This window comes from Pseudophryne corroboree, chromosome 1 (genome assembly GCF_028390025.1).
Source record: "Pseudophryne corroboree isolate aPseCor3 chromosome 1, aPseCor3.hap2, whole genome shotgun sequence".
Lineage (NCBI taxonomy): Eukaryota > Metazoa > Chordata > Amphibia > Anura > Myobatrachidae > Pseudophryne > Pseudophryne corroboree.
The window spans coordinates 273585745-273613450 of NC_086444.1; the positions used below are offsets into that span (position 1 = coordinate 273585745).

Sequence of the window (27706 nt, forward strand, 5' to 3'; positions counted from 1 at the left end):
CAGCCGCAGTATGGCCAAAGAAAACCATTTTTTCGTCGCCGTCAAGGCAATAGACGGAATCCAGAATCATCCACTGAATATAATTCAACTGCAAGTGAATCGGACACATATGCCTCATCTTCTAAAACGAATGTCCCTTTAGGGGCAACGACAAGGGCCAAAGAACGAAGCGACCACGATGGAGAGCCCATACGCGACGAGGCCAACAATGGAAGAGGCAGAGGCCGAGGCAGAGCTCCAAAACCACCCAAGGTGAACAAGGCGAAGAAAGCCCCATAATCAATCTCTCTGACTATACATTTAATGAAGTCGAATTGCAGGTTCTATCTAAAGGACTCTCGTTTGTTCCATTATCTAAACCACAGCAGTTACAATGGAAGATTGAAAAGTACAATTTGAATAGAACTTTAAGATTGAAAGAGTTTTTTGCAAAACAGCCACCTAAAGCTACCCCCAACCCGACTCCGGTAACTATGGAAGTCCCTGATAAAGTAAAGAAGTTGTTGCCAAAATCAACATTCGATCCACAATCGACTAACGCTTCTATACGTACTTTCATGCGATTGATTGAACAAGATTGTGATCAATTAGTGGACAAACCACCTTATGTGAGAGACAATCTTACTAAAGGCCAGAGAGAGGCCCTGATACAGTTGGCTGCAAACAGAGACTTAATATTTCGACCTGCTGACAAAGGGGGTGCCTTAGTGGTGCAAAATCTTAGAGACTATAAACATGAAATTGAGTCACAGTTGGCTGACAGTTGCACGTACTGTCGACTAACTAGTGACCCCACAGTTCAATTCTCCAAAGATTTGACTGATTGTTTAGATACAGCAGTACAGGCTAACCTCATTCCAGTAGATGTCCGGAATGCGCTGATTCCCTCATATCCATTGGTCCCTATTTTATACACTACTCCCAAGGTCCATAAAAATTTGGTCAAACCCCCTGGGCGACCAATCATCTCCGCAAGAGGGTCATTATTCCAGCCGGTAGCCATCTTTTTAGATGAAATATTCCAGCCGTATATACAGCGCATGCCCAGATATCTACTGGATACGAGTACCCTTTTGAGACATATGGAGAGCTTACCCACCCTACCAGCCAATACCTTACTCTGCACTATAGATGTGCAGAGCTTGTATACATCTATCCCCCATGAGGGAGGTTTGCTAGCGGTGGAGAAGTTCTTAAAAAATCAAAAAGATTTTAGTGGACCTGATATTACTTTGTGTTTGCGTTTATTGGAAATGACACTTAGCAAAAATTATTTTCTGTACGACGGCAAATTTTATTTGCAGCGTCGGGGTTGTGCGATGGGGTCCAATGTGGCCCCATCGTACTCTAACATTTACATGTTTGACGTAGAGGAAGAACTGTTTTTTGCAGATATGGAGATATCAAAAAATGTTATTTTCTTTTGCAGATATATAGATGACTTGCTAGTCATCTGGCAGGGTGCTAGAGAATCCCTCACTGCCATTATAGATGCACACAATAATAGAGAACATCCTATTAAGCTCACACATTCCATTGACGCTAATACCATTCAATTTCTTGATGTACAGTTAACTATCTGCGAAGGGAAAATTACTACATCCCTATTTTCAAAACCCACAGATAGAAACAATCTGTTACATTTTAAAAGTTGCCATCCTTTACCCCTTAAACGGGGGCTCCCGTATTCCCAGTTTCTTAGGGCCAAACGTATTACATCAGACCCTGTGCTGGCAGCTAAGCAGATTGATATCATAGCAAAAAATTTTTTGGAACGAGGGTACTGTCCCAAGTTACTAGAGGAAGCCAGAAGTAAAGCACTTGCCTTAGATAGACAACAACTACTATACTCACATAAGAACCGGTCACGAAATTCTAATATACCCTGGGTACAGGAATTTAATTCAGCAAGTAATTCCATCAAAAGCTCAGTTAAAAAACATTGGGAGCTTATACAGACAGACCCTGATTTAAAATTGGTAGATACCAGGATTATGCCCTGCTACAAAAGAACTAGAAACCTTCGAGATATTCTAGTTAGAACAGACATCTTTGACCCTATACCACAATCAGTATTTTTCGGCATGAGGAAAGGGTGCTACAGATGTACATGCACTACATGCCAGTTTTTAATAGTAGGTGATAAATTCCAACATCCGCACACAGGGAAAACATATCAAATCCAACATCGTTTAACATGTGGGTCTCGTTTTGTGGTGTACCAATTGATCTGCCCCTGTGGGCTGTCATACATTGGAAAGACAGAGAGAACTTTCAAAGAACGTATGGCAGCCCACAGGTCGGCCATCAAGGCAGCGATCAATACAGGTAAAAGTGAGCAACCGGTTGCACGGCATTTTAGTACTGCGCGTCATCCCCTTACGACAGTCCGCTACCGCATGATTGATCATATTGTGCCTTCATTAAGAGGGGGCAATCGGGGATTAAAACTACTGCAGAGAGAGGCACAGTGGATCCAACGATTGGACACTGTGTCACCTAGAGGCCTAAATGAATATTTAGGCTTGAGTCACTTTAGATAGACTAACACCACGCTGTGATCGTGCAAAAGTTGGCTATGAAGTTCAGATTACAATAATATGAATGCTGTGTGTCCTAGTAGCAAGCTTATTATGTGATGTTCTTCACTTTATGCATTACAGAATCAGTTGCATTACAGAACCTGGTGTTTAAGCATAGTGTATAAGGTTGTCATGGTGATGGGGAGCACATGGATGACGTCATCACTGACGGACACGCCGCTGGGCGGGTTTGCTGTCCCGTTTCCGGATCAACGGCGTTTCACACCTGGTGAGGTCTCTATATATGTAAGTATGTTTTATGTTTGATTTGTAAGCCTGAGGACAATGTGCAATACATTGAAACGTTGCTGATCAAATTGCCGTGTATTATTTGTTCTGACAAGCCGTCTGGAGTGCTATGCCATTGAGGACCAGTGTATTACTTTTATAGCACGGGCACCCGGCGCAATACTGGAACAGTTTAAGGGAGAGCCGGTACTTCTGCAGTATATATATATATATATATATACACACACACACACACACACACATATACATAGCATATTAAACATGCATACATATATATATATATATATATATATATATATATATATATGTGTACACACACATACAGTACACATATATATATATATATATCTCATGTGGGTGTGTGTGTGTGTGTGTGTGTGTGTGTGTGTGTGTGTGTTTATATGTATGTATTTATATACATGTGTATATATGTATGCACATAGATATATATGTACTATAATTAAAATAAGTAAACTTTTATTGCACTTACAAGTGCCACCAGGAAGACAGCAGGCTGCAGAGGACGCTAGACAGCCATAATAATACTCATGCAGCTAAAAAAAAAAAAAATTTTCTTTTTTTTAGTGGAGGGGGGTTTCTGGGTACTCGGAAACCCCCCCTGGGTGCGCCACTGCTGTCCTCATACTCCAGTGTCTCTAACCCTTTAATCAGTTTAGTAGCTCGCCTTTGAACTCTTTCGAGTTCCCAGATATCTTTTTTTATAATATGGTGCCCAAAATTTAACACAATATTCCAGGAGCGGATATACCAATGATTTGTACAGCGGCAGGATTACATCCTCATCCCTTGTCTCAATACCCCGTTTTATGCACACAAGCACTTTACTTTGCTGCATTTTGACATTGTGTACTGTTATTAAGCCTATTATCTATGAGCACCCCCAAATCTTTTTCCACTACTGTTACCCCTATATTCTCCCCACTAAGTGTGCAGGATGAAAGTTTGTTTTTTATCCCAAAATGCATAACTTTGCATTTTTCTATATTGAACCTCATTCTCCATTTTAAACGCCCAGGTTTCAAGTTTAAATAAGTAATTCTGTAGAGACTCCACATCGATTTCTGAATTAATTACCTTACACAGTTTAGTATCATCTGCAAAGATTGACACTGCTTTCCAGGCCTATTCCTAGATCATTAATAAATATATTGAACAGTAGTGAGCCAGGGGCCTAATTCAGACATGATCGGTGCTGTGCGTTTTCGCACAGCAGCCAATGAGGTCTGACCTGCGTATGCACCGACGCATGGCAGGCAGCTGATGGCCCTCCCAGCCCTGCAATCGCCTCTGCCTGATTGACAAGCAGAGTCATTCGCTGGGCGGGAGGGCCGTCGTTTTAGGGACGCGGTCCGGGCAACACAGGCGTGCCCGGACCATGCGGGAAGCGGGCCGCAGCGGCTGTGGGATGTCACACGCAGCCACTGCTACTCTCACATCGATGAGTAGATCCCTGCCAACGAGCAGGGGTTTCGCTGGCCGGGAGCTACTCTTAAAGTACAAAAGCATCGCCGCTGTGCGATGCTTTTGTACTTGTGCAGCGGGGCAGGGACAGACTAGCCCTGTGCTGGGCGTCCCCCCGCATGTCAGAGAAGCTGAACGTAGATGTGCTAAATTTAGCACATCTACGTTCAGGTCTGAATTAGGCCCCCAAGTACAGACCCTTGTGTTATTCCGCTGACTACTGGTGCCCAGCTGGAGAACATCCCATTGACCACTACTCATTGTACCCTGTTATCCAGCCACTTACTTATCCATGTACAAATAGTATTTCCTAGGCCTAGTTCCCTTAATTTGATGATCAGTCAATATGAAACATATGGATATAGCTTTTATAGTGTAAGCCTTTTGCATTTTTTTCCCCTATTCTTTTGTATGCACTGCCTATGCTTCCCGTACTTTGTAAGGTGCTGCTGCATTCTTGTGCTGCCAAATAATAATAATCATACATTAACTTATATGCTTATGTTTTTATTAAATTTAAATATTGCTTAGGCTTGGTGCCTTTTATATAGTAACTCAGTTAACTTTTTTTTTCCCCCCACGTGCTAAATATTACATGATATTCTAACGCAATCAGATATATATGTGCCTACTAATTGATTACTGGTACCAAAGTATTAATGATTCCAATGGCTATACAGATTCCATGGTCCCTTAAAAGATCCAGACAATATTTAGATTTCATGGACTGGCTCCTGAATTCTACATTAGCAGATACACCCAAACTCAAGTCACCCCAATATGCTGCCACGATGACCAGCTGAGCACATTACCACTTATTACAGTAAACGGTCTTCAATGAATTTCATGCTCCCTTCTATTTATCAGGCAGTGCCAGTCTCCAGGAAAATGGCAGGTGTATAAGTTTTTTTATGCATTTGAATATAACACAAGTCCAAGAGAACAAAGATCAAGCGACAATTTTATCTGCACGGCCAATAGACCTACATCATATATTACTGATCAGTATATAACAGATATAATATATAAATGTGACCTGTATATAGTGATCAGTTGTATCAAGTTTATCAATCTGCCATGCATAAGTAGATCAGTGTGAATAAATTATGTTATATCAATAGCCTGTATACACTCAGTGTGTATCAGATATGTGACATCAGTGAACCCTGTATACAGTCATCAGTGTGTATCAGACATATTACATCAATGTATCTTGCATACAGTCAGTGTGCATCATATATGTCATTTAACCAGTAGCCGGTCTCTAGGTCGACAAGACTGAAGTCGTCAGTGTCTAGGTCTACCACTATTGGTCGACAGTAACTAGGTCGACAGGGTCTTTTCACTTTTTTTTTTTTTTTTACTTTTTCATACTTTACGATCCACGTGGACCAAGATTGGGAACGGTAACCTGTGACGAGCGCAGCGGTAGCGTTCTGAGGCACCTTGCCCGAAGCTCACTCGCCATAAGAGGCGACACGGTGCACTAATTGGGGATTCCCGGTCACTGTATGGCGAAAATGACACAAAAACAAAACTCATGTCGACCTACTTACTGTAGACCAATAGTGGTCGACCTTCAATACCACACCCATTAAACCTGTAATCAGTCATCAGTGTGTTTCAGATATGTAATGTACCCAGGGACAAATTAAGGTCTGTGGGGGCCCCTGGACAACACACATGTGGGGGTCCCATCAATAAAATTGTCAAAGTTATTATAAATATATAACCACCTTCCCCGCATCACTGTCCTGAGGGAATTGCCGGTGTGGGGGGGTTTGTGTGTGGTGGTGCACCTGCGATCGCCAGTAGGGTGGAGGTGGAGGGGTGCACCCGCAATCGCCGGGAGGGTGGAGGTGCGGGGGGGCACCCGCCATCACCGGGAGGTTGGAGGTGGTGGGGTGCACCCGCGATGAAGAGTGTGACTAGTGGTATCAGTGCCATAGACTGCCATGCTGGAGGATCAGACACCTTCACGGAGCTGAGCTGTGTGGTATGTGCATATGTCAGGATGCTTCTGGGGCTGGGTGCGGTGGTTGCGGGACGGCACCTCTGAAGGCACTCCGCTGACCGCCAGCCTCATGCAGGTTTAGGCCGGCGTGTTGCCCCTAAACCACTCCCCCCCGAGTCTACCTCTGTGTGTTTCAGCACAGGTGATGGCAATCATAGATTAAGAGGGAAGTCCAGGAGCAGAGCATTCTGTCCCTCCTGGAGTGGGTCATGTTGGGAGGTATGCTAGAGCTGCACACAGCATACGAACGCTCAGCACAGGTATCCTGTCAGGGCTCTCCCAGCAAATAATTGCAAATCACACACACCTGTTTGCAATGCCCCTCAACATCTCATTGCATCTCTAGCTCTCTCTGAAATGGTATGTAGTCTCTCACTCCCTGGATATGTACAACACGCAATCTACACACGTTTGTTTACAACTATTACATGTGTACTGCACATGTACTACATGTGTTGTTTGTCAAGCAATTGTACAAATTACACACAACTGATTAATTTATTAGAAGGCCCTCTTTCTGTGTTCACATTACTTTGAGCTAACACATTGTTTTGAGTTTTCTATCAAGCTGCATTGCATATCTCCCAACATGACCCTCTCCAGGAGGGACAGAATGCTCTGCTTCTGGACTTTTTCTCTTCATTTATGATTGCCATTACCCATACATCCCAACTTTACATTTGCAGAAAGAGGGACACGCGCGGCGAAGCCGCACGCGCTCCCGAAAAAAAGGGGCGTGGTCTAAGAAAAGGGAGCGTGGCTTCATGGGAGGACCCGCGATCGCGGGCCACGCCCCCCATTTTCGTCACTGAGGGGGCATGCCCAGCGCTCTGTGAGCCGCTGGCATGCCCCCTCTCCCTCCAGTGAATAGACGCTGTGCGCATGCGCACAGCGTCTATTCACCGCTGCTCTGCTAAGCAGGGCAGTGAGTGCATGAGACTCCCAAATGCCCCCCCAACCTTCCCCACCGCGGAACACTGCGGCCCGCGGGTGGGACAGTCCCCAAAAAACGGGACTGTCCTGTGAAAATCGGGACAGTTGGGAGGTGTGCCATTACCTGTGTTGAACAGGTTAATGAATAAGAAAGGTGTTTCAGCCCAGGGTGCCGGCAATCATAAATTGAGAGGGAAGTCCAGGAGCAGAGCATTCTGTCCCTCCTGGAGAGGGTCATGTTGGGAGGTATGTGTATCATATATGTTATGTAACCTGTATGCAGTCAGTGTGTATCATATATGTGACATCAATGTACCCTGTATACAGTCATCAGCGTGTATAAGACATGTTACATCAATGAACCCTGCATGCAGTCAGTGTGCATCAGATGTTACATCAATGTGACCTGTATATAGTGACCAGTGTGTATCAAGTTTATCAATCTGCCATGCATAAAATAGATCAGTGTGTATCAGATCTGTAAATGTAACCTTTGTCATCCGTGTGTATGTGATATGTTATATCAATAAAACTCTATACAGTCAGAGGGGGAGATTCAAATGTTTGAAAAGTCAGTTGGGTGTCTGTTTTTTCCTGTCTATTAGATTGAAAAGTCAGTTGGGAGTCTGTTTTTTCCTAACATTTGAATCTCCCCCAGAGTGTCTCTGGTGTGTAATAATAATGTGATCTGTACAAAGTAGACATGATGGTATTAGGGGCCAAATGTAATAGAGTGAGAGTTTCAAAAAGTGAGAGATTTGGTAAGGTTTTACATTTTTTTTTTTAAAGCGGCAATCATTTACACAGCTACATCTACCTGGTAAATGATTGCCACTTTAAAAAACAAAACAAAACTGATAAACCTTACCAAATCTCTCACTTTCTGAAACTCTCACTATTACATTTGTCCCCAGGTGTGTTATACTAACATAGTAATTGAGGTTGAAAAGAGGCAATTTGCCCATCGTGTTCAACCTGTATCAAGTTGATGAATCTACATACCCGCTGAATGTTTTATGACTAGTTAACTACTATAACTCATACAACCCCTGGATTAACCATGTTGATATTTTAAATATTATAACCTTGGATATAATTTTCATTCAGAAATGTATCCATTCCTTTTTTAAATCCATTTACAGAGTCCGCCATTACCACCTTCCCTGGCAGGGAATTCCACATCCTAATTGCCCTAACAGTGAAGAATACTTTCCTCCGTCACGTTCGGAACTTTCTCTCCTCCAGCCGCAGCAAGTGCCCACGTGTCCTAAACGGTGTTCTTTTAAATAAAAATTTACTTACCGATAATTCTATTTCTCGTAGTCCGTAGTGGATGCTGGGGACTCCGTCAGGACCATGGGGATTAGCGGCTCCGCAGGAGACAGGGCACAAAAATAAAGCTTTAGGATCAGGTGGTGTGCACTGGCTCCTCCCCCTATGACCCTCCTCCAAGCCTCAGTTAGGATACTGTGCCCGGACGAGCGTACACAATAAGGAAGGATCTTGAATCCCGGGTAAGACTCATACCAGCCACACCAATCACACCGTACAACTTGTGATCTGAACCCAGTTAACAGTATGACAAAACGTAGGAGCCTCTGAACAGACGGCTCACAACAATAACAACCCGATTTTTTTGTAACAATAACTATGTACAAGTATTGCAGACAATCCGCACTTGGGATGGGCGCCCAGCATCCACTACGGACTACGAGAAATAGAATTATCGGTAAGTAAATTCTTATTTTCTCTAACGTCCTAAGTGGATGCTGGGGACTCCGTCAGGACCATGGGGATTATACCAAAGCTCCCAAACGGGCGGGAGAGTGCGGATGACCCTGCAGCACCGAATGAGAGACTCCATGTCCTCCCCAGCCAGGGTATCAAATTTGTAGAATTTAGCAAACGTGTTTGCCCCTGACCAAGTAAATGCTCAGCAAAGTTGTAAAGCCGAGACCCCTCAGGCAGTCGCCCAAGATGAGCCCACTTCCTTGTGGAATGGGCTTTTTCTGATTTTGTCTGTGGCAAGCCTGCCACAGAATGAGCAAGCTGAATTGTACTACAAATCCAGCGAGCAATCGTCTGTTTAGAAGCAGGAGCACCCATCTTGTTGGGTGCATACAGGCTAAACAGCGAGTCAGATTTTCTGACTCCAGTCGTCCTGGAAACATATATTTTCAGGGCCCTGACAACGTCAAGTAACTTGGAGTCCTCCAAGTCCCTAGTAGCCGCAGGTACCACAATAGGTTGGTTCATGTGAAAAACAGAAAACACCTTAAGGAGAAATTGAGGACGAGTCCTCAATTCTGCCCTGTCAGAATGAAAAATTAAGTAAGGGCTTTTATATGATAAAGCCGCCCATTCTGACACACGCCTGGCTGAAGCCAGGGCTAATAAAATATTTCACATGGAAGGTGAAGATTCTAAGTCCACAGTGGTGAGTGGATCAAAACAATGTGACTTTAGGAAACTCAAAACAACATTGAGATCCCAAGGTGCCACTGGGGGCACAAAAGGAGGCTGTATATGCAGTACCCCTTTTACAAACGTCTGAACTTCAGGTACTGAAGCCAGTTCTTTCTGGAATAAATTTGAAAGGGTCGAAATTTGAACCTTAATGGACCCTAATTTTAGGCCCATAGACAGTCCTGTTTTCAGGAAATGTAGGAAACGACCCAGTTGGAATTCCTCTGTAGGGACCTTCTTGGCCTCACACCACGCAACATATTTTCGCCAATTGCGGTGAAAATGTTTTGCGGTTACATCCTTCCTGGCTTCGACCAGGGTAGGGATGACTTCATCTGGAATGCCCTTTCAGGATCCGGCGTTCAACTGCCATGCCGTCAAACGCAGCCGCGGTAAGTCTTGGAACAGATAAGGCCCCTGCTGGAGCAGGTCCTTTCTTAAAGGTAGAGGCCACGGTTCTTCCGTGAGAATCTCTTGAAATTCCGGGTACCAAGTCCTTCTTGACCCATCCGGAACCACGAGTATCGTTCTTACTCATCTCCTTGATTCTCAGTACTTTTGGTATGAGATGCATAGGAGGGAACACATACCATGACTGGTACACCCACAGTGTTACCAGAGCGTCCACCGCTATTGCCTGAGGGTCCCTTGACCTGGCGCAATATCTGTCTAGTTTTTTGTTCAGGCGGGACGCCCTCATGTCCACCTTTGGTTTTTCCCAACGGTTTACAATCATGTGGAAGACTTCCCGCTGAAGTCCCCACTCTCCCGGGTGGAGGTTATGCTGAGGAAGTCTGCTTCCCAGTTTTCCACTCCCGGAATTAACACTGCTGAGAGTGTTATCACATGATTTTTCGCCCAGCGAAGAATCCTTGCAGTTTCTGCCATTTCCCTCCTGCTTCTTGTGCCGCCCTGTTTTCGTGGGCGACTGCCGGATGTTGTCCCACTGGATCAATACCGGCTGACCTTGAAGCAGAGGTCTTGCTAAGCTTAGAGCCTTGTAAATTGGCCTTAGCTCCAGTATATTTATGTGGAGAGAAGTCTCCAGACTTGATCACACTCCCTGGAAATTTTTTCCTTGTGTGACTGCTCCCCAGCCACTCAGGCTGGCATCCGTGGTCACCAGGACCCAGTCCTGAATGCCGAATCTGCGGCCCTTTCATAGATGAGCACTCTGCAGCCACCGCAGAAGAAACACCCTTGTCCTTGGAGACAGGGTTATCCGCTGATGCATCTGAAGATGCGATCCGGACCATTTTCCCAGCAGATCCCACTGAAAGGTTCTTGGGTGAAATCTACCGAACGGGATCGCTTTGTAAGAAACCACCATTTTTCACAGGACCCTTTGTGCAATGATGCACTGATACTTTTCCTGGTTTTAGGAGGTTCCTGACTAGCTCGGATAACTCCCTGGCTTTCTTCTCCGGGAGAAAACATCCTTTTCTGGACTGTGTCCAGAATCATCCCTAGGAACATTAGACGTGTCGTCGGAAAAAGCTGCGATTTTGGAATATTTAGAATCCACTCGTGCTGTCGTAGAACTACTTGAGATAGTGCTACTCCGACCGCCAACTGTTCTCTGGACCTTGCCCTTATCAGGAAAGCGTCCATATTTCTTTTAGGAAGAATCATCATTTCGGCCATTACCTTGGTAAAGACCCGGGGTGCCGTGGACAATCCAAACGGCAGCGTCTGAACTGATAGTGACAGTTCTGTACCACGAACCTGAGATACCCTTGGTGAGAAAGGCAAAATTTGGACTTGTAGGTAAGCGTCCCTGATATCCAGTGACACCATATCGTCCTGGTTCGCTATCACTGCTCTGAGTGACTCCATCTTGATTTGAACCCTTGTATGTAATTGTTCAAATCTTTTAGATCTTACCGAGCCGTTTGGCTTCAGTACCACAATATAGTGTGGAATAATACCCCTTTTCCCTTGTTGTAGGAGGGGTACTTTGATTATCACGTGCTGGGAATACAGCCTGTGAATTTTTTTCCAATACTGCCTCCCTGTCGGAGGGAGACGTTGGTAAAGCAGACTTCAGGAACTTGTGAGGGGAAGACGTCTCGAATTTCCAATGTACACCTGGGATACTACGTGTAGGATCCAGGAGTCCACTTGCGAGTGAGCCCACTGCGTGCTGAAACTCTTGAGATGACCCCCCACCGCACCTGAGTCCGCTTGTATGGCCCCAGCGTCATGCTGCGGACTTGGCAGAAGCTGTGGAGGACTTCTGTTCCTGGGAATGGGCTGCTTGCTGCAGTCTTCTTCCCTTTCCTCTAACCCTGGGCAGATATGACTGGCCTTTTGCCCGCCTGCCTTTATGGGTACGAAAGGACTGAGACTGAAAAGACTGTGTCCTTTTCTGCTGAGATGTGACTTGGGGTAACAAAAGTGGATTTTCCAGCTGTTGCCATGGCCACCAGGTCCGATGGACCGCCCCTTTATACGGCAATACTTCCATGTGCCGTCTGGAATCTGCATCACCTGACCACTGTCGTGTCTATAAACATCGTCTGGCAGATATGGACATCACATCTACTCTTGATGCCAGAATGCAAATATCCCTCTGCGCATCTCGCATATATAGAAATGCATCCTTAAAAATAAGATTTTACTTACCGATAAATCTATTTCTCGGAGTCCGTAGTGGATGCTGGGGTTCCTGAAAGGACCATGGGGAATAGCGGCTCCGCAGGAGACAGGGCACAAAAAGTAAAGCTTTTCCGATCAGGTGGTGTGCACTGGCTCCTCCCCCTATGACCCTCCTCCAGACTCCAGTTAGGTACTGTGCCCGGACGAGCGTACACAATAAGGGAGGATTTTGAATCCCGGGTAAGACTCATACCAGCCACACCAATCACACCGTACAACTTGTGATCTAAACCCAGTTAACAGTATGATAACAGCGGAGCCTCTGAAAGATGGCTTCCTTTAACAATAACCCGAATTAGTTAACAATAACTATGTACAACTTATGCAGATAATCCGCACTTGGGATGGGCGCCCAGCATCCACTACGGACTCCGAGAAATAGATTTATCGGTAAGTAAAATCTTATTTTCTCTATCGTCCTAGTGGATGCTGGGGTTCCTGAAAGGACCATGGGGATTATACCAAAGCTCCCAAACGGGCGGGAGAGTGCGGATGACTCTGCAGCACCGAATGAGAGAACTCCAGGTCCTCCTTAGCCAGAGTATCAAATTTGTAAAATTTTACAAACGTGTTCTCCCCTGACCACGTAGCTGCTCGGCAAAGTTGTAATGCCGAGACCCCTCGGGCAGCCGCCCAAGATGAGCCCACCTTCCTTGTGGAGTGGGCCTTTACAGATTTAGGCTGTGGCAAGCCTGCCACAGAATGTGCAAGTTGGATTGTGCTACAGATCCAACGAGCAATCGTCTGCTTAGACGCAGGAGCACCCATCTTGTTGGGTGCATACAATATAAACAACGAGTCAGATTTTCTGACTCCAGCTGTCCTTGCAATATATATTTTTAATGCTCTGACAACGTCCAGTAACTTGGAGTCCTCCAAGTCACTTGTAGCCGCAGGCACTACAATAGGCTGGTTCAGATGAAATGCTGACACCACCTTAGGGAGAAAATGCGGACGAGTTCGCAGTTCTGCCCTGTCCGAATGGAAAATCAGATATGGGCTTTTGTAAGATAAAGCTGCCAATTCTGACACTCTCCTGGCAGAAGCCAGGGCTAGAAGCATGGTCACTTTCCATGTGAGATATTTCAAATCCACCTTTTTTAGTGGTTCAAACCAATGAGATTTTAGGAAGTCCAAAACCACATTTAGATCCCACGGTGCCACTGGAGGCACCACAGGAGGCTGTATATGCAGCACTCCCTTAACAAAGGTCTGGACTTCAGGGACTGAAGCCAATTCTTTTTGAAAGAAAATCGACAGGGCCGAAATTTGAACCTTAATAGATCCCAATTTGAGACCCATTGACAATCCTGATTGCAGGAAATGTAGGAATCGACCCAGTTGAAATTCCTCCGTCGGAGCACTCCGATCTTCGCACCACGCAACATATTTTCGCCAAATTCGGTGATAATGTTGCACGGTTACTTCCTTCCTTGCTTTAATCAAAGTAGGAATGACTTCTTCCGGCATGCCTCTTTCCTTTAGGATCCGGCGTTCAACCGCCATGCCGTCAAACGCAGCCGCGGTAAGTCTTGAAACAGACAGGGACCCTGCTGAAGCAAGTCCCTCCTTAGAGGTAGAGGCCACGGATCTTCCGTGATCATCTCTTGAAGTTCCGGGTACCAAGTCCTCCTTGGCCAATCCGGAACCACTAGTATCGTTCTTACGCCTCTTTGCCGTATAATTCTCAATACTTTTGGTATGAGAGGCAGAGGAGGAAACACATACACCGACTGGTACACCCAAGGCGTTACCAGCGCGTCCACAGCTATTGCCTGCGGATCTCTTGACCTGGCGCAATACCTGTCCAGTTTTTTGTTGAGGCGAGACGCCATCATGTCCACCATTGGTCTTTCCCAACGGGCTACCAGCATGTGGAAGACTTCTGGATGAAGTCCCCACTCTCCCGGGTGAAGATCGTGTCTGCTGAGGAAGTCTGCTTCCCAGTTGTCCACTCCCGGGATGAACACTGCTGACAGTGCTATCACATGATTCCCTGCCCAGCGAAGAATCCTTGCAGCTTCTGCCATTGCCCTCCTGCTTCTTGTGCCGCCCTGTCTGTTCACATGGGCGACTGCCGTGATGTTGTCCGACTGGATCAATACCGGTTTTCCCTGAAGCAGAGGTTCTGCCTGGTTTAGAGCATTGTATATTGCTCTTAGTTCCAGAAAGTTTATGTGAAGAGACGTTTCCAGGCTCGTCCATACTCCCTGGAAGTTTCTTCCTTGTGTGACTGCTCCCCAGCCTCTCAGGCTGGCGTCCGTGGTCACCAGGATCCAATCCTGTATGCCGAATCTGCGGCCCTCCAATAGATGAGCACTCTGCAACCACCACAGAAGAGACACCCTTGTCCTTGGAGACAGGGTTATCCGTAGGTGCATCTGAAGATGCGACCCTGACCATTTGTCCAACAGATCCCTTTGGAAAATTCTTGCGTGGAATCTGCCGAATGGAATCGCTTCGTAAGAAGCCACCATTTTTCCCAGGACTCTTGTGCATTGATGTACAGACACCTTTCCTGGTTTTAGGAGGTTCCTGACAAGCTCGGATAACTCCTTGGCTTTTTCCTCCGGGAGAAAAACCTTTTTCTGAACCGTGTCCAGAATCATCCCTAGGAACAGCAGACGAGTTGTCGGCATTAACTGGGATTTTGGAATATTCAGAATCCACCCGTGCTGTTTTAGCACTTCTTGAGACAGTGCTAATCCCATCTCTAGCTGTTCTCTGGACCTCGCCCTTATTAGGAGATCGTCCAAGTATGGGATAATTAATACGCCTTTTCTTCGAAGAAGAATCATCATCTCGGCCATTACCTTTGTAAAGATCCGAGGTGCCGTGGACAATCCGAACGGCAGCGTCTGAAACTGATAGTGACAGTTTTGTACAACGAACCTGAGGTACCCCTGGTGTGAGGGGTAAATTGGAACGTGGAGATACGCATCCTTGATGTCCAAGGATACCATAAAGTTCCCCTCTTCCAGGTTCGCTATCACTGCTCTGAGTGACTCCATTTTGAACTTGAACTTCTTTATGTACAGGTTCAAGGACTTCAGATTTAGAATAGGCCTTACCGAGCCATCCGGCTTCGGTACCACAAAAAGAGTGGAATAATACCCCTTCCCTTGTTGCAGAAGAGGTACCTTGACTATCACCTGCTGAGAGTACAGCTTGTGAATGGCTTCCAACACCGTCTCCCTTTCGGAGGGGGACGTTGGTAAAGCAGACCTCAGGAAACGGCGAGGTGGATCTGTCTCTAATTCCAACCTGTATCCCTGAGATATTATCTGCAGGATCCAGGGATCTACTTGCGAGTGAGCCCACTGCGCGCTGTAATTTTTGAGACGACCGCCCACCGTCCCCGAGTCCGCTTGAGAAGCCCCAGCGTCATGCTGAGGCTTTTGTAGAAGCCGGGGAGGGCTTCTGATCCTGGGAAGGAGCTGCGTGTTGCTGTCTCTTCCCTCGACCTTTGCCTCGTGGCAAATATGAATAGCCCTTTGCTCTCTTATTTTTAAAGGAACGAAAGGGCTGCGGTTGAAAAGTCGGTGCCTTTTTCTGTTGGGGAGTGACTTGAGGTAGAAAGGTGGATTTCCCGGCTGTAGCCGTGGCCACCAAATCTGATAGACCGACTCCAAATAACTCCTCCCCCTTATACGGCAAAACTTCCATATGCCGTTTTGAATCCGCATCGCCTGTCCACTGTCGCGTCCATAAAGCTCTTCTGGCCGAAATGGACATAGCACTTACCCGTGATGCCAGTGTGCATATATCCCTCTGTGCATCACGCATATAAAGAAATGCATCCTTTATTTGTTCTAACGACAGTAGAATATTGTCCCTGTCCAGGGTATCAATATTTTCAATCAGGGATTCTGACCAAACTACCCCCGCACTGCCCATCCAGGCAGTTGCTACAGCTGGTCGTAGTATAACACCTGCATGTGTGTATATACTTTTTTGGATATTTTCCATCCTCCTATCTGATGGATCTTTAAGTGCGGCCGTCTCAGGAGAGGGTAACGCCACTTGTTTAGATAAGCGTGTTAGCGCCTTGTCCACCCTAGGAGGTGTTTCCCAGCGCTCCCTAACCTCTGGCGGGAAAGGGTATAATGCCAATAATTTCTTTGAAATTATCAGCTTTTTATCAGGGGCAACCCACGCTTCATTACACACGTCATTTAGTTCTTCTGATTCAGGAAAAACTATAGGTAGTTTTTTCATACCCCACATAATACCCTGTTTAGTGGTACCTGTAGTATCAGCTAAATGTAACGCCTCCTTCATTGCCAAAATCATATAACGTGTGGCCCTACTGGAAAATACGGTTGATTCGTCACCGTCACCACTGGAGTCATCGCCTGTGTCTGGGTCTGTGTCGACCGACTGAGGCAAAGGGCGTTTCACAGCCCCTGACGGTGTTTGAGTCGCCTGGACAGGCACTAATTGATTGTCCGGCCGTCTCATGTCGTCAAACGACTGCTTTAGCGTGTTGACACTATCCCGTAGTTCCATAAATAAAGGCATCCATTCTGGTGTCGACCCCCTAGGAGGTGACATCCCCATATTTGGCAATTGCTCCGCCTCCACACCAATATCGTCCTCATACATGTCGACACACACGTACCGACACACAGCAGACACACAGGGAATGCTCCTAATGAAGACAGGACCCACTAGCCCTTTGGGGAGACAGAGGGAGAGTTTGCCAGCACACACCAAAAGCGCTATATATATATCAGGGATAGCCTTATAATAAGTGCTCCCCTATAGCTGCTTTGTTATATAAAAATATCGCCATAAATTTGCCCCCCCTCTCTGTTTTACCCTGTTTCTGTAGTGCAGTGCAGGGGAGAGACCTGGGAGCCGTCCTGACCAGCGGAGCTGTGAGAGGAAATGGCGCCGTGTGCTGAGGAGATAGGCCCCGCCCCTTTTCCGGCGGGCTCGTCTCCCGCTATTTTGAGAAATCAGGCAGGGGTTAAATATCTCCATATAGCCTCTAGGGCTATATGTGAGGTATTTTTAGCCTTTATAGGTACTCATTTTGCCTCCCAGGGCGCCCCCCTCCCAGCGCCCTGCACCCTCAGTGACTGCCGTGTGAAGTGTGCTGAGAGGAAAATGGCGCACAGCTGCAGTGCTGTGCGCTACCTTTAGAAGACTGCAGGAGTCTTCAGCCGCCGATTCTGGACCTCTTCTGTCTTCAGCATCTGCAAGGGGGCCGGCGGCGCGGCTCCGGTGACCATCCAGGCTGTACCTGTGATCGTCCCTCTGGAGCTTGATGTCCAGTAGCCAAGAAGCCAATCCATCCTGCACGCAGGTGAGTTGACTCCTTCTCCCCTCAGTCCCTCGCTGCAGTGATCCTGTTGCCAGCAGGAATCACTGTAACATAAAAAACCTAGCTAAACTTTCTCTAAGCAGCTCTTTAGGAGAGCCACCTAGATTGCACCCTTCTCGGCCGGGCACAAAAATCTAACTGGAGTCTGGAGGAGGGTCATAGGGGGAGGAGCCAGTGCACACCACCTGATCGGAAAAGCTTTACTTTTTGTGCCCTGTCTCCTGCGGAGCCGCTATTCCCCATGGTCCTTTCAGGAACCCCAGCATCCACTAGGACGATAGAGAAATGCTCTATAGTCAATAAAATATTGTTCCTGTCAAGGGTATCAATATTTTCAGTCAGGAAATCCGACCAAGCCCCCCCAGCGCTGCACATCCAGGCTGAGGCGATTGCTGGTCGTAGTATAACACCAGTATGTGTGTATATACTACTTAGGATATTTTTCAGCTTCCTATCAGCTGGCTCCTTGAGGGCGGCCGTATCTGGAGACGGTAACGCCACTTGTTTTTATAAGCGTGTGAGCGCCTTATCCACCCTAAGGTGTGTTTCCCAACTCGCCCTCACTTCTGGCGGGAAAAGGTATACCTCCAATAATTTTCCATCGGAGGAAACCCACGTATCATCACACACTTTAATTTATCTGATTCAGGAAAAACTACAAGTAGATTATTCCCACCCTACATAATACCCTTATTTGTGGTACTTGTAGTATCAGAAATATGTAACACCTCCTTCATTGCCCTTAACATGTAACGTGTGGCCCTAAAGGAAAATACGTTTGTTTCTTCACCGTCGACACTGAAGTCAGTGTCCGTGTCTGTGTGTGTCGACCAACTGAGGTAAATGGGCGTTTTTACAAGCCCCTGACGGTGTCTGAGACGCCTTGACAGGTACTAATTTGTTTGCCGGCCGTCTCATGTCGTCAACCGACCTTGCATCGTGTTGACATTATCACGTAATTCCTAAATAAGCCATCCATTCCGGTGTCGACTCCCTAGAGAGTGACATCACCCATACAGGCAATTTGCTCCGCCTCCTCACCAACATCGTCCTCCTACATGTCGACACACACGTACCGACACACAGCACACACACAGGGAATGCTCCGATAGAGGACAGGACCCCACTAGCCCTTTGGGGAGACAGAGGGAGAGTTTGCCAGCACACACCAAAAACGCTATAATTATACAGGGACAACCCCTTATACAAGTGTTTTCCCTTATAGCATTTTCACATATGTAATCATATCGCCAAATAAGTGCCCCCCCTCTCTGTTTTAACCCTGTTTCTGTAGTGCAGTGCAGGGGAGAGCCTGGGAGCCTTCCTCTCAGCAGAGCTGAGCAGGAAAATGGCGCCGTGTGCTGAGGAGAATAGGCCCCGCCCCCTAAAACGGCGGGCTCTTCTCCCGGAGTTTGTGAGATCTGGCAGGGGTTAAATACATCCATATAGCCTCCAGGGCTATATGTGATGTATTTTAGCCATAAAAAAGGTATAATACATTGCTGCCCAGAGCGCCCCCCCCAGCGCCCTGCACCCTCAGTGACCGCTGGTATGAAGTGTGCTGACAACAATGGCGCACAGCTGCAGTGCTGTGCGCTACCTTATGAAGACTGAAAGTCTTCTGCCGCCTGTTTCTGGACCTCTGGACCTCTTCAACTTCGGCATCTGCAAGGGGGGTCGGCGGCGCGGCTCCGGGACGAACCCCAGGGTGAGACCTGTGTTCCGACTCCCTCTGGAGCTAATGGTGTCCAGTAGCCTAAGAATCCAATCCATCCTGCACGCAGGTGAGTTGAAATTCTCTCCCCTAAGTCCCTCGATGCAGTGAGCCTGTTGCCAGCAGGACTCACTGAAAATAAAAAACCTAAAAAACTTTTTCTAAGCAGCTCTTTAGGAGAGCCACCTAGATTGCACCCTGCTCGGACGGGCACAAAAACCTAACTGGGGCTTGGAGGAGGGTCATAGGGGGAGGAGCCAGTGCACACCACCTGATCCTAAAGCTTTATTTTTGTGCCCTGTCTCCTGCGGAGCCGCTAATACCCATGGTCCTGACGGAGTCCCCAGCATCCACTTAGGACGTTAAAGAAATAAATAATTCCTCCGATAACTCTTTGTGATGTCCCTTTACATATTTGAAGATATTAATAATATCCCCTCTTAGACGCCTCTTTTCTAGTGTATACATATTCAACCTATTAAGCCTTTCCTCATAATCCAGTCCCTCTAGGCCTTTAATCAATTTAGTAGCTCGCCTTTGAACCCTTTCGAGTTCACCGATATCTTTTTTACACAGTGGTGCCCAAAACTGAACACAATATTCCAGGTGCGGACGTACCAATGCTTTATACAGCGGCAGGATTACATCCGAGTCCCTTGACTCAATTCCTCGTTTTATGCACGCTAGCACCTTACTTTCCTTCTTTACGGCGCTTTGACATTGTGTATGGTTATTAAGCCTATTATCAATGAGTACCCTCAAATCTTTTTCCAAATCTGTTTTCTCTATCGTCCTAAGTGGATGCTGGGGTTCCTGAAAGGACCATGGGGAATAGCGGCTCCGCAGGAGACAGGGCACAAAAAAGTAAAGCTTTACTAGGTCAGGTGGTGTGCACTGGCTCCTCCCCCTATGACCCTCCTCCAGACTCCAGTTAGATTTTGTGCCCGAACGAGAAGGGTGCAATCTAGGTGGCTCTCCTAAAGAGCTGCTTAGAGAAAGTTTAGTTTAGGTTTTTTTCTTTACAGTGAGTCCTGCTGGCAACAGGATCACTGCAACGTGGGACTTAGGGGGAAAGTAGTAAACTCACCTGCATGCAGAGTGGATTTGCTGCTTGGCTACTGGACACCATTAGCTCCAGAGGGATCGAACACAGGCCCAGCCGTGGAGTCCGGTCCCGGAGCCGCGCCGCCGACCCCCTTGCAGATGCTGAAGCGTGAAGAGGTCCGGAAACCGGCGGCTGAAGACTCCTCAGTCTTCATAAGGTAGCGCACAGCACTGCAGCTGTGCGCCATTTTCCTCTCAGCACACTTCACTGGGCAGTCACTGAGGGTGCAGAGCGCTGGGGGGGGGCGCTCTGAGAGGCAAATATAAACCTTATACAAGGCTAAAAATACCTCACATATAGCCCATAGGGGCTATATGGAGATATTTAACCCCTGCCTGACTGGAAAAATAGCGGGAGAAGAACCCGCCGAAAAAGGGGCGGGGCCTATCTCCTCAGCACACGGCGCCATTTTCTGTCACAGCTCCGCTGGTCAGAACGGCTCCCAGGTCTCTCCCCTGCACTGCACTACAGAAACAGGGTAAAACAGAGAGGGGGGGCACATTAATGGCTATATATATATATATTAAAGCAGCTATAAGGGAGCACTTAATATAAGGATATCCCTTGTATATATAGCGCTTTGTGGTGTGTGCTGGCAGACTCTCCCTCTGTCTCCCCAAAAGGGCTAGTGGGTCCTGTCTTCATTAGAGCATTCCCTGTGAGTTTGCGGTGTGTGTCGGTACGTGGTGTCGACATGTATGAGGACGATATTGGTGTGGAGGCGGAGCAATTGCCAAATATGCAGATGTCACCCCCCAGGGGGTCGACACCAGAATGGATGCCTTTATTTGTGGAATTACGTGATGGTTTATCTTCCCTTAAACAGTCAGTTGAGGACATGAGGCGGCCGGACAATCAATTAATGCCTGTCCAGGCGCCTCAAACACCGTCAGGGGCTGTAAAACGCCCTTTGCCTCAGTCGGTCGACACAGACCCAGACACGGGCACTGATTCCAGTGACGACGGTAGAAATTCAAACGTATTTTCCAGTAGGGCCACACGTTATATGATTTTGGCAATGAAGGAGACGTTACATTTAGCTGATACTACAGATACCGTAAAACAGGGTATTATGTATGGTGTGAAAAAACTACAAACAGTTTTTCCTGAATCAGAAGAATTAAATGACGTGTGTGATGAAGCGTGGGTTGCTCCTGATAAAAAGTTGATAATTTCAAAAAAGTTATTGGCATTATACCCTTTCCCGCCAGAGGTTAGGGCGCGCTGGGAAACACCCCCTAAGGTGGACAAGGCGCTCACACGCTTATCCAAACAAGTGGCGTTACCCTCTCCTGAGACGGCCGCACTTAAGGATCCATCAGATAGAAAGATGGAAGTTATTCAAAAGAATATATACACACATGCAGGTGTTATACTACGACCAGCTATAGCAACTGCCTGGATGTGCAGTGCTGGAGTAGTTTGGTCAGAATCCCTGATTGAAAATATTGATACCCTAGATAGGGACAATGTTTTACTGTCGTTAGAACAAATAAAGGATGCATTTATCTATATGCGTGATGCACAGAGGGATATTTGCACACTGGCATCTCGGGTGAGTGCTATGTCCATTTCAGCCAGAAGAGCCTTATGGACACGACAGTGGACAGGCGATGCGGATTCAAAACGTCACATGGAGGTTTTGCCGTATAAAGGGGAGGAGTTATTTGGAGTTGGTCTATCAGACTTGGTGGCCACGGCTACTGCCGGGAAATCCACTTTTTTACCTCAAGTCACTCCCCAACAGAGAAAGGCACCGACCTTTCAACCGCAGCCTTTTCGCTCCTACAAAAATAAGAGAGCAAAGGGCTTGTCGTACCTGCCACGAGGCAGAGGAAGAGGGAAGAGACACCAACAGGCAGCTCCTTCCCAGGAACAGAAGCCCTCCCCGGCTCCTGCAAAAACCTCAGCATGACGCTGGGGCCTCTCAAGCGGACTCGGGGACAGTGGGGGGCCGTCTCAAAAATTACAGCGCGCAGTGGGCTCACTCGCAGGTAGACCCCTGGATCCTGCAGATAATATCTCAGGGGTACAGGTTGGAATTAGAGACGGATCCTCCTCATCGTTTCCTGAAGTCTGCCTTACCAACCGTCTCTTCCGAAAGGGAGAGGGTGTTGGAAGCCATTCACAAGCTGTACGCTCAGCAGGTGATAGTCAAAGTACCCCTATTACAACAAGGAAAGGGGTATTATTCCACTCTATTTGTGGTACCGAAGCCGGATGGCTCGGTAAGGCCTATTCTAAATCTGAAGTCCTTGAACCTCTACATAAAAAAGTTCAAGTTCAAGATGGAGTCACTCAGAGCAGTGATAGCGAACCTGGAAGAAGGGGACTTTATGGTATCCTTGGACATCAAGGATGCGTATCTACACGTTCCGATTTACCCCGCACACCAGGGGTACCTCAGGTTCATTGTTCAAAACTGTCACTATCAGTTTCAGACGCTGCCGTTCGGATTGTCCACGGCGCCTCGGGTCTTTACCAAGGTAATGGCCGAGATGATGATTCTTCTTCGAAGAAAAGGCGTATTAGTTATCCCATACTTGGACGATCTCCTAATAAGGGCAAGGTCCAGAGAACAGCTGGAGACAGCTTTAGCACTATCTCAAGAGGTGCTAAGACAACACGGGTGGATTCTGAATATTCCAAAATCCCATTTAATCCCGACAACTCGTCTGCTGTTCCTAGGAATGATTCTGGACACGGTTCAGAAAAAGGTTTTCCTTCCAGAGGAAAAAGCCAAGGAGTTATCCGATCTGGTCAGGAACCTCCTAAAACCAGGAAAAGTGTCAGTACATCAATGCACAAGAGTCCTGGGAAAAATGGTGGCTTCTTACGAAGCAATTCCATTCGGCAGATTCCATGCAAGAATATTCCAAAGGGATCTGTTGGACAAATGGTCAGGGTCGCATCTGCAGATGCACCTGCGAATAACCCTGTCACCAAAGACAAGGGTGTCACTTCTGTGGTGGTTGCAGAAGGCTCACCTATTAGAAGGCCGCAGATTCGGCATTCAGGATTGGATCCTGGTGACCACGGACGCCAGCCTGAGAGGCTGGGGAGCAGTCACACAAGGAAGAAACTTCCAGGGAGTATGGACGAGTCTGGAAAAGTCTCTTCACATAAACATTCTGGAACTAAGAGCAATCTACAATGCTCTAAGCCAGGCGGAACTTCTCCTGCAAGGAAAGCCGGTGTTGATTCAGTCGGACAACATCACGGCGGTCGCCCATGTAAACAGGCAGGGCGGCACAAGAAGCAGGAGTGCAATGGCAGAAGCTGCCAAGATTCTTCGCTGGGCGGAGAATCACGTGATAGCACTGTCAGCAGTGTTCATCCCGGGCGTGGACAACTGGGAAGCAGACTTCCTCAGCAGACACGATCTTCATCCGGGAGAGTGGGGTCTACATCCAGAAGTCTTCAACATGTTAATAGACCGTTGGGAAAGACCAATTGTAGACATGATGGCGTCTCGCCTCAACAAGAAACTGGACAAATATTGCGCCAGGTCAAGAGATCCACAGGCAATAGCTGTGGACGCACTGGTAACTCCTTGGGTGTACCAGTCAGTGTATGTGTTTCCTCCTCTGCCGCTCATACCAAAGGTATTGAAGATCATACGGCAAAGAAGAGTAAGAACAATACTAGTGGTTCCGGATTGGCCGAGAAGGACTTGGTATCCGGAACTTCAAGAGATGCTCACGGACGAACCGTGGCCTCTACCTCTGAGAAGGGACCTGCTACAGCAGGGTCCCTGTCTTTTTCAAGACTTACCGCGGCTGCGTTTGACGGCATGGCGGTTGAACGCCAGATCCTAAAAGGGAAAGGCATTCCAGAAGAAGTCATTCCTACCTTGATTAAGGCACGGAAGGAAGTCACCGTGAAACATTATCACCGCATTTGGCGAAAATATGTAGCGTGGTGCGAGGATCGGAGGGTTCCGACGGAGGAATTCCAACTGGGTCGTTTCCTACATTTCCTGCAATCAGGATTATCTATGGGTCTCAAATTGGGATCCATTAAGGTTCAAATTTCGGCCCTGTCAATATTCTTCCAAAAAGAATTGGCCTCTGTCCCTGAGGTCCAGACTTTTGTCAAGGGAGTACTGCATATACAGCCTCCTGTGGTGCCTCCGGTGGCACCGTGGGATCTAAATGTAGTTTTAGATTTCCTCAAATCCCATTGGTTTGAACCATTGAAAAAGGTGGATTTGAAATATCTCACATTGAAAGTGACTATGTTACTAGCCCTGGCCTCTGCCAGGAGAGTATCTGAATTGGCGGCTTTATCTTATAAAAGTCCTTATCTAATCTTCCATTCGGATAGGGCAGAACTGCGGACTCGTCCGCATTTTCTCCCTAAAGTGGTATCAGCATTTCATCTGAACCAACCTATTGTGGTGCCTGCGGCCACTAGCGACTTGGAGGACTCCAAGTTGTTGGACGTTGTCAGAGCCTTAAAAATATACATTGCAAGGACGGCTGGAGTCAGAAAATCTGACTCGCTGTTTATATTGTATGCACCCAACAAGTTGGGCGCACCTGCTTCTAAGCAGTCGATTGCTCGTTGGATTTGTAACACAATTCAACTTGCACATTCTGTGGCAGGCCTGCCACAGCCTAAAACTGTAAAAGCCCACTCCACAAGGAAGGTGGGCTCATCTTGGGCGGCTGCCCGAGGGGTCTCGGCATTACAACTCTGCCGAGCAGCTACGTGGTCGGGGGAGAACACGTTTGTAAAATTTTACAAATTTGATACCCTGGCAAAGGAGGACCTGGAGTTCTCTCATTCGGTGCTGCAGAGTCATCCGCACTCTCCCGCCCGTTTGGGAGCTTTGGTATAATCCCCATGGTCCTTTCAGGAACCCCAGCATCCACTTAGGACGATAGAGAAAATAAGAATTTACTTACCGATAATTCTATTTCTCGGAGTCCGTAGTGGATGCTGGGCGCCCATCCCAAGTGCGGATTATCTGCAATACTTGTACATAGTTATTGTTAACTAATTCGGGTTATTGTTAAGGAGCCATCTTTAAGAGGCCCTTTCTGTTGTCATACTGTTAACTGGGTTTAGATCACAAGTTGTACGGTGTGATTGGTGTGGCTGGTATGAGTCTTACCCGGGATTCAAAATGCCTCCCTTATTGTGTATGCTCGTCCGGGCACAGTACCTAACTGGAGTCTGGAGGAGGGTCATAGGGGGAGGAGCCAGTGCACACCACCTGACCTAGTAAAGCTTTACTTTTTTGTGCCCTGTCTCCTGCGGAGCCGCTATTCCCCATGGTCCTTTCAGGAACCCCAGCATCCACTACGGACTCCGAGAAATAGAATTATCGGTAAGTAAATTCTTATTTTACCTAGTCGCTCCCCATTTAATATGTAGGCTGCAAGTTTGTTTTTAGTCCCGAATGAATAACCTTGTATTTGTCTGTATTGAACCTCATTTTCCATTTAGACGCCCAGAGTTCAAGTTTAGATAGATCATTCTGCAAGGACTCCACATCCAATTCTGAGTTAATTACCTTACACAGTTTAGTATCATCTGCAAAGATTGACACTGTGCTTTCCAGGCCTATTTCTAGGTCATTGATAAATATGTTGAACAGTAGTGGACCAAGTACGGACCCTTGTGGTATTCCGCTGACTACTGGGGACCAGGCTGAGGACTTCCCGTTGACCACTACTCGCTGTACCCTGCTATCCAACCAGCTGCTTATCCATGTGCAAATAGTTATTCCTAACCCAAGCTCCTTTAATTTGATGATCAGTCTCCTGTGAGGCACTGTATTGAAGGCTTTTGCAAAATCTAGGAAGACCACATCCACTGCTTTTCCCTGATCAAGATTATTGCTCACTTCCTCATAGAAGCTAAGTTAGTCTGACATGACCTGTCCCTCACAAACCCATGCTGGTTCTTGCTAATAATCCTAGTGGTCTGTAGATACTCCTGTATGCTGTCCCTTAGAATTCCTTCCAATATTTTCCCCACTATAGACGTCAAACTAACTGGTCTGTAGTTACCCGGAAGATTTTTGGATCTCTTTTTGAATAATGGCACTACCTCAGCTATACGCCAATCCTTCGGTACCATGCCTGATCTAACTGAACTATTAAAAATCAAGTATAGGGGTCATGCTAGTTGTGAACTAAGCTCCATAAGAACACTCAGGACCAGGTGATTTATTAACCTTAATTTTGCTTAGTCTCTCTTGGATTACTTTTTCACTTAAACAAGTTTCTAACCATGGATCTTTAAGGCCCATACACACTTGACGATGCACACGTCGTTAACGACTTCCCTTGAACAGCTGAGCAAACGACATGAGCATACACACTACCAACGACCATTCATCGTTGAAGCATCCAAGCTGAACAGTTTATTAAAATAATGAGCTGGTGAACAGTGGCTTGGTCGTTGGTCGTTCACACCATACACATTCAACGACGTCTCTGGTCGGTAACGACCATAGTGAAAATTGAGCATACAAGCTCCACAGATAAGCGAGGGTCGTTAACGTCCCGCGGGGCCGCGCATCGGTGGTCGTCGGATGCATACACACTTGACGATATAATGAGCGACATCGTTGATGAGGGCTGAAATGAACGACGTCGCTCATTTTATCGTCAAGTGTGTATGGGCCTTTACTGTCACAATTGTTATGCTTTACTCCCACCATCAGTTCTTCTCTGGTGAATACTGATGAAAAAAAATTGTTCAGTATTTCCGCTTTTATTTCGTCATCATTTATCAATTCTCCATATTCATCTTTTAATGGACCTATATTCTCCTTTTTTAACCTTTTACCGTTTATGTATTTAAAAAAAAATTTAGGATTGGTTTTACTCTCTATAGCAATTTGCTTTTCATTTTCCATTTTAGCTGCTCTTATTAACCAAAGTGATTTTAGTTAAAAAAAAACAAACCAAGTCATTTAAAAAAAACAAGATTTTTTTCCAAACATCGGTAGGGAACATCGGAACCTTTGCAACTTTTGTTTTAATTGCCCCAGCAGCCACCAGGTACATGGGGGGGACTTGAGGAGCTTGATTAACACTTCCCCAGCGACTGCTATTGTCTGCAGCCGCTGGGTCGGGAATCCTGCCGTGCTGACCGATCAGCAGCACGGCGGGCGCTGGGGGAGGATGCAGGAAGGAGGGAAGTTTCTCTTCCCTGC

General features: G+C 46.8%; 2 protein-coding genes across 6 annotated transcripts in view; one reads left to right on the plus strand and one right to left on the minus strand.

Annotated features, from left to right (window-relative positions):
• HINT1 (histidine triad nucleotide binding protein 1) overlaps positions 1 to 27706 on the minus strand; it is a 64400-nt gene that overhangs the window by 13538 nt on the left and 23156 nt on the right. The window lies entirely within an intron of this gene.
• LYRM7 (LYR motif containing 7) overlaps positions 2665 to 27706 on the plus strand; it is a 168577-nt gene continuing 143535 nt past the window's right edge. For 4 of the 5 annotated variants that reach the window (XR_010250492.1, XM_063964263.1, XM_063964262.1 and 1 more), the window contains exon 1: positions 2665 to 2828. Coding sequence is in view for 4 of the 5 variants with exons in the window: in XM_063964263.1 (XP_063820333.1) it covers positions 2715 to 2828 (114 nt within the window). In the remaining variant the exon portion in view is untranslated. The remainder of the gene's footprint in view (positions 2829 to 27706) is intronic. The other variant, XM_063964258.1, reaches the window with a different exon arrangement.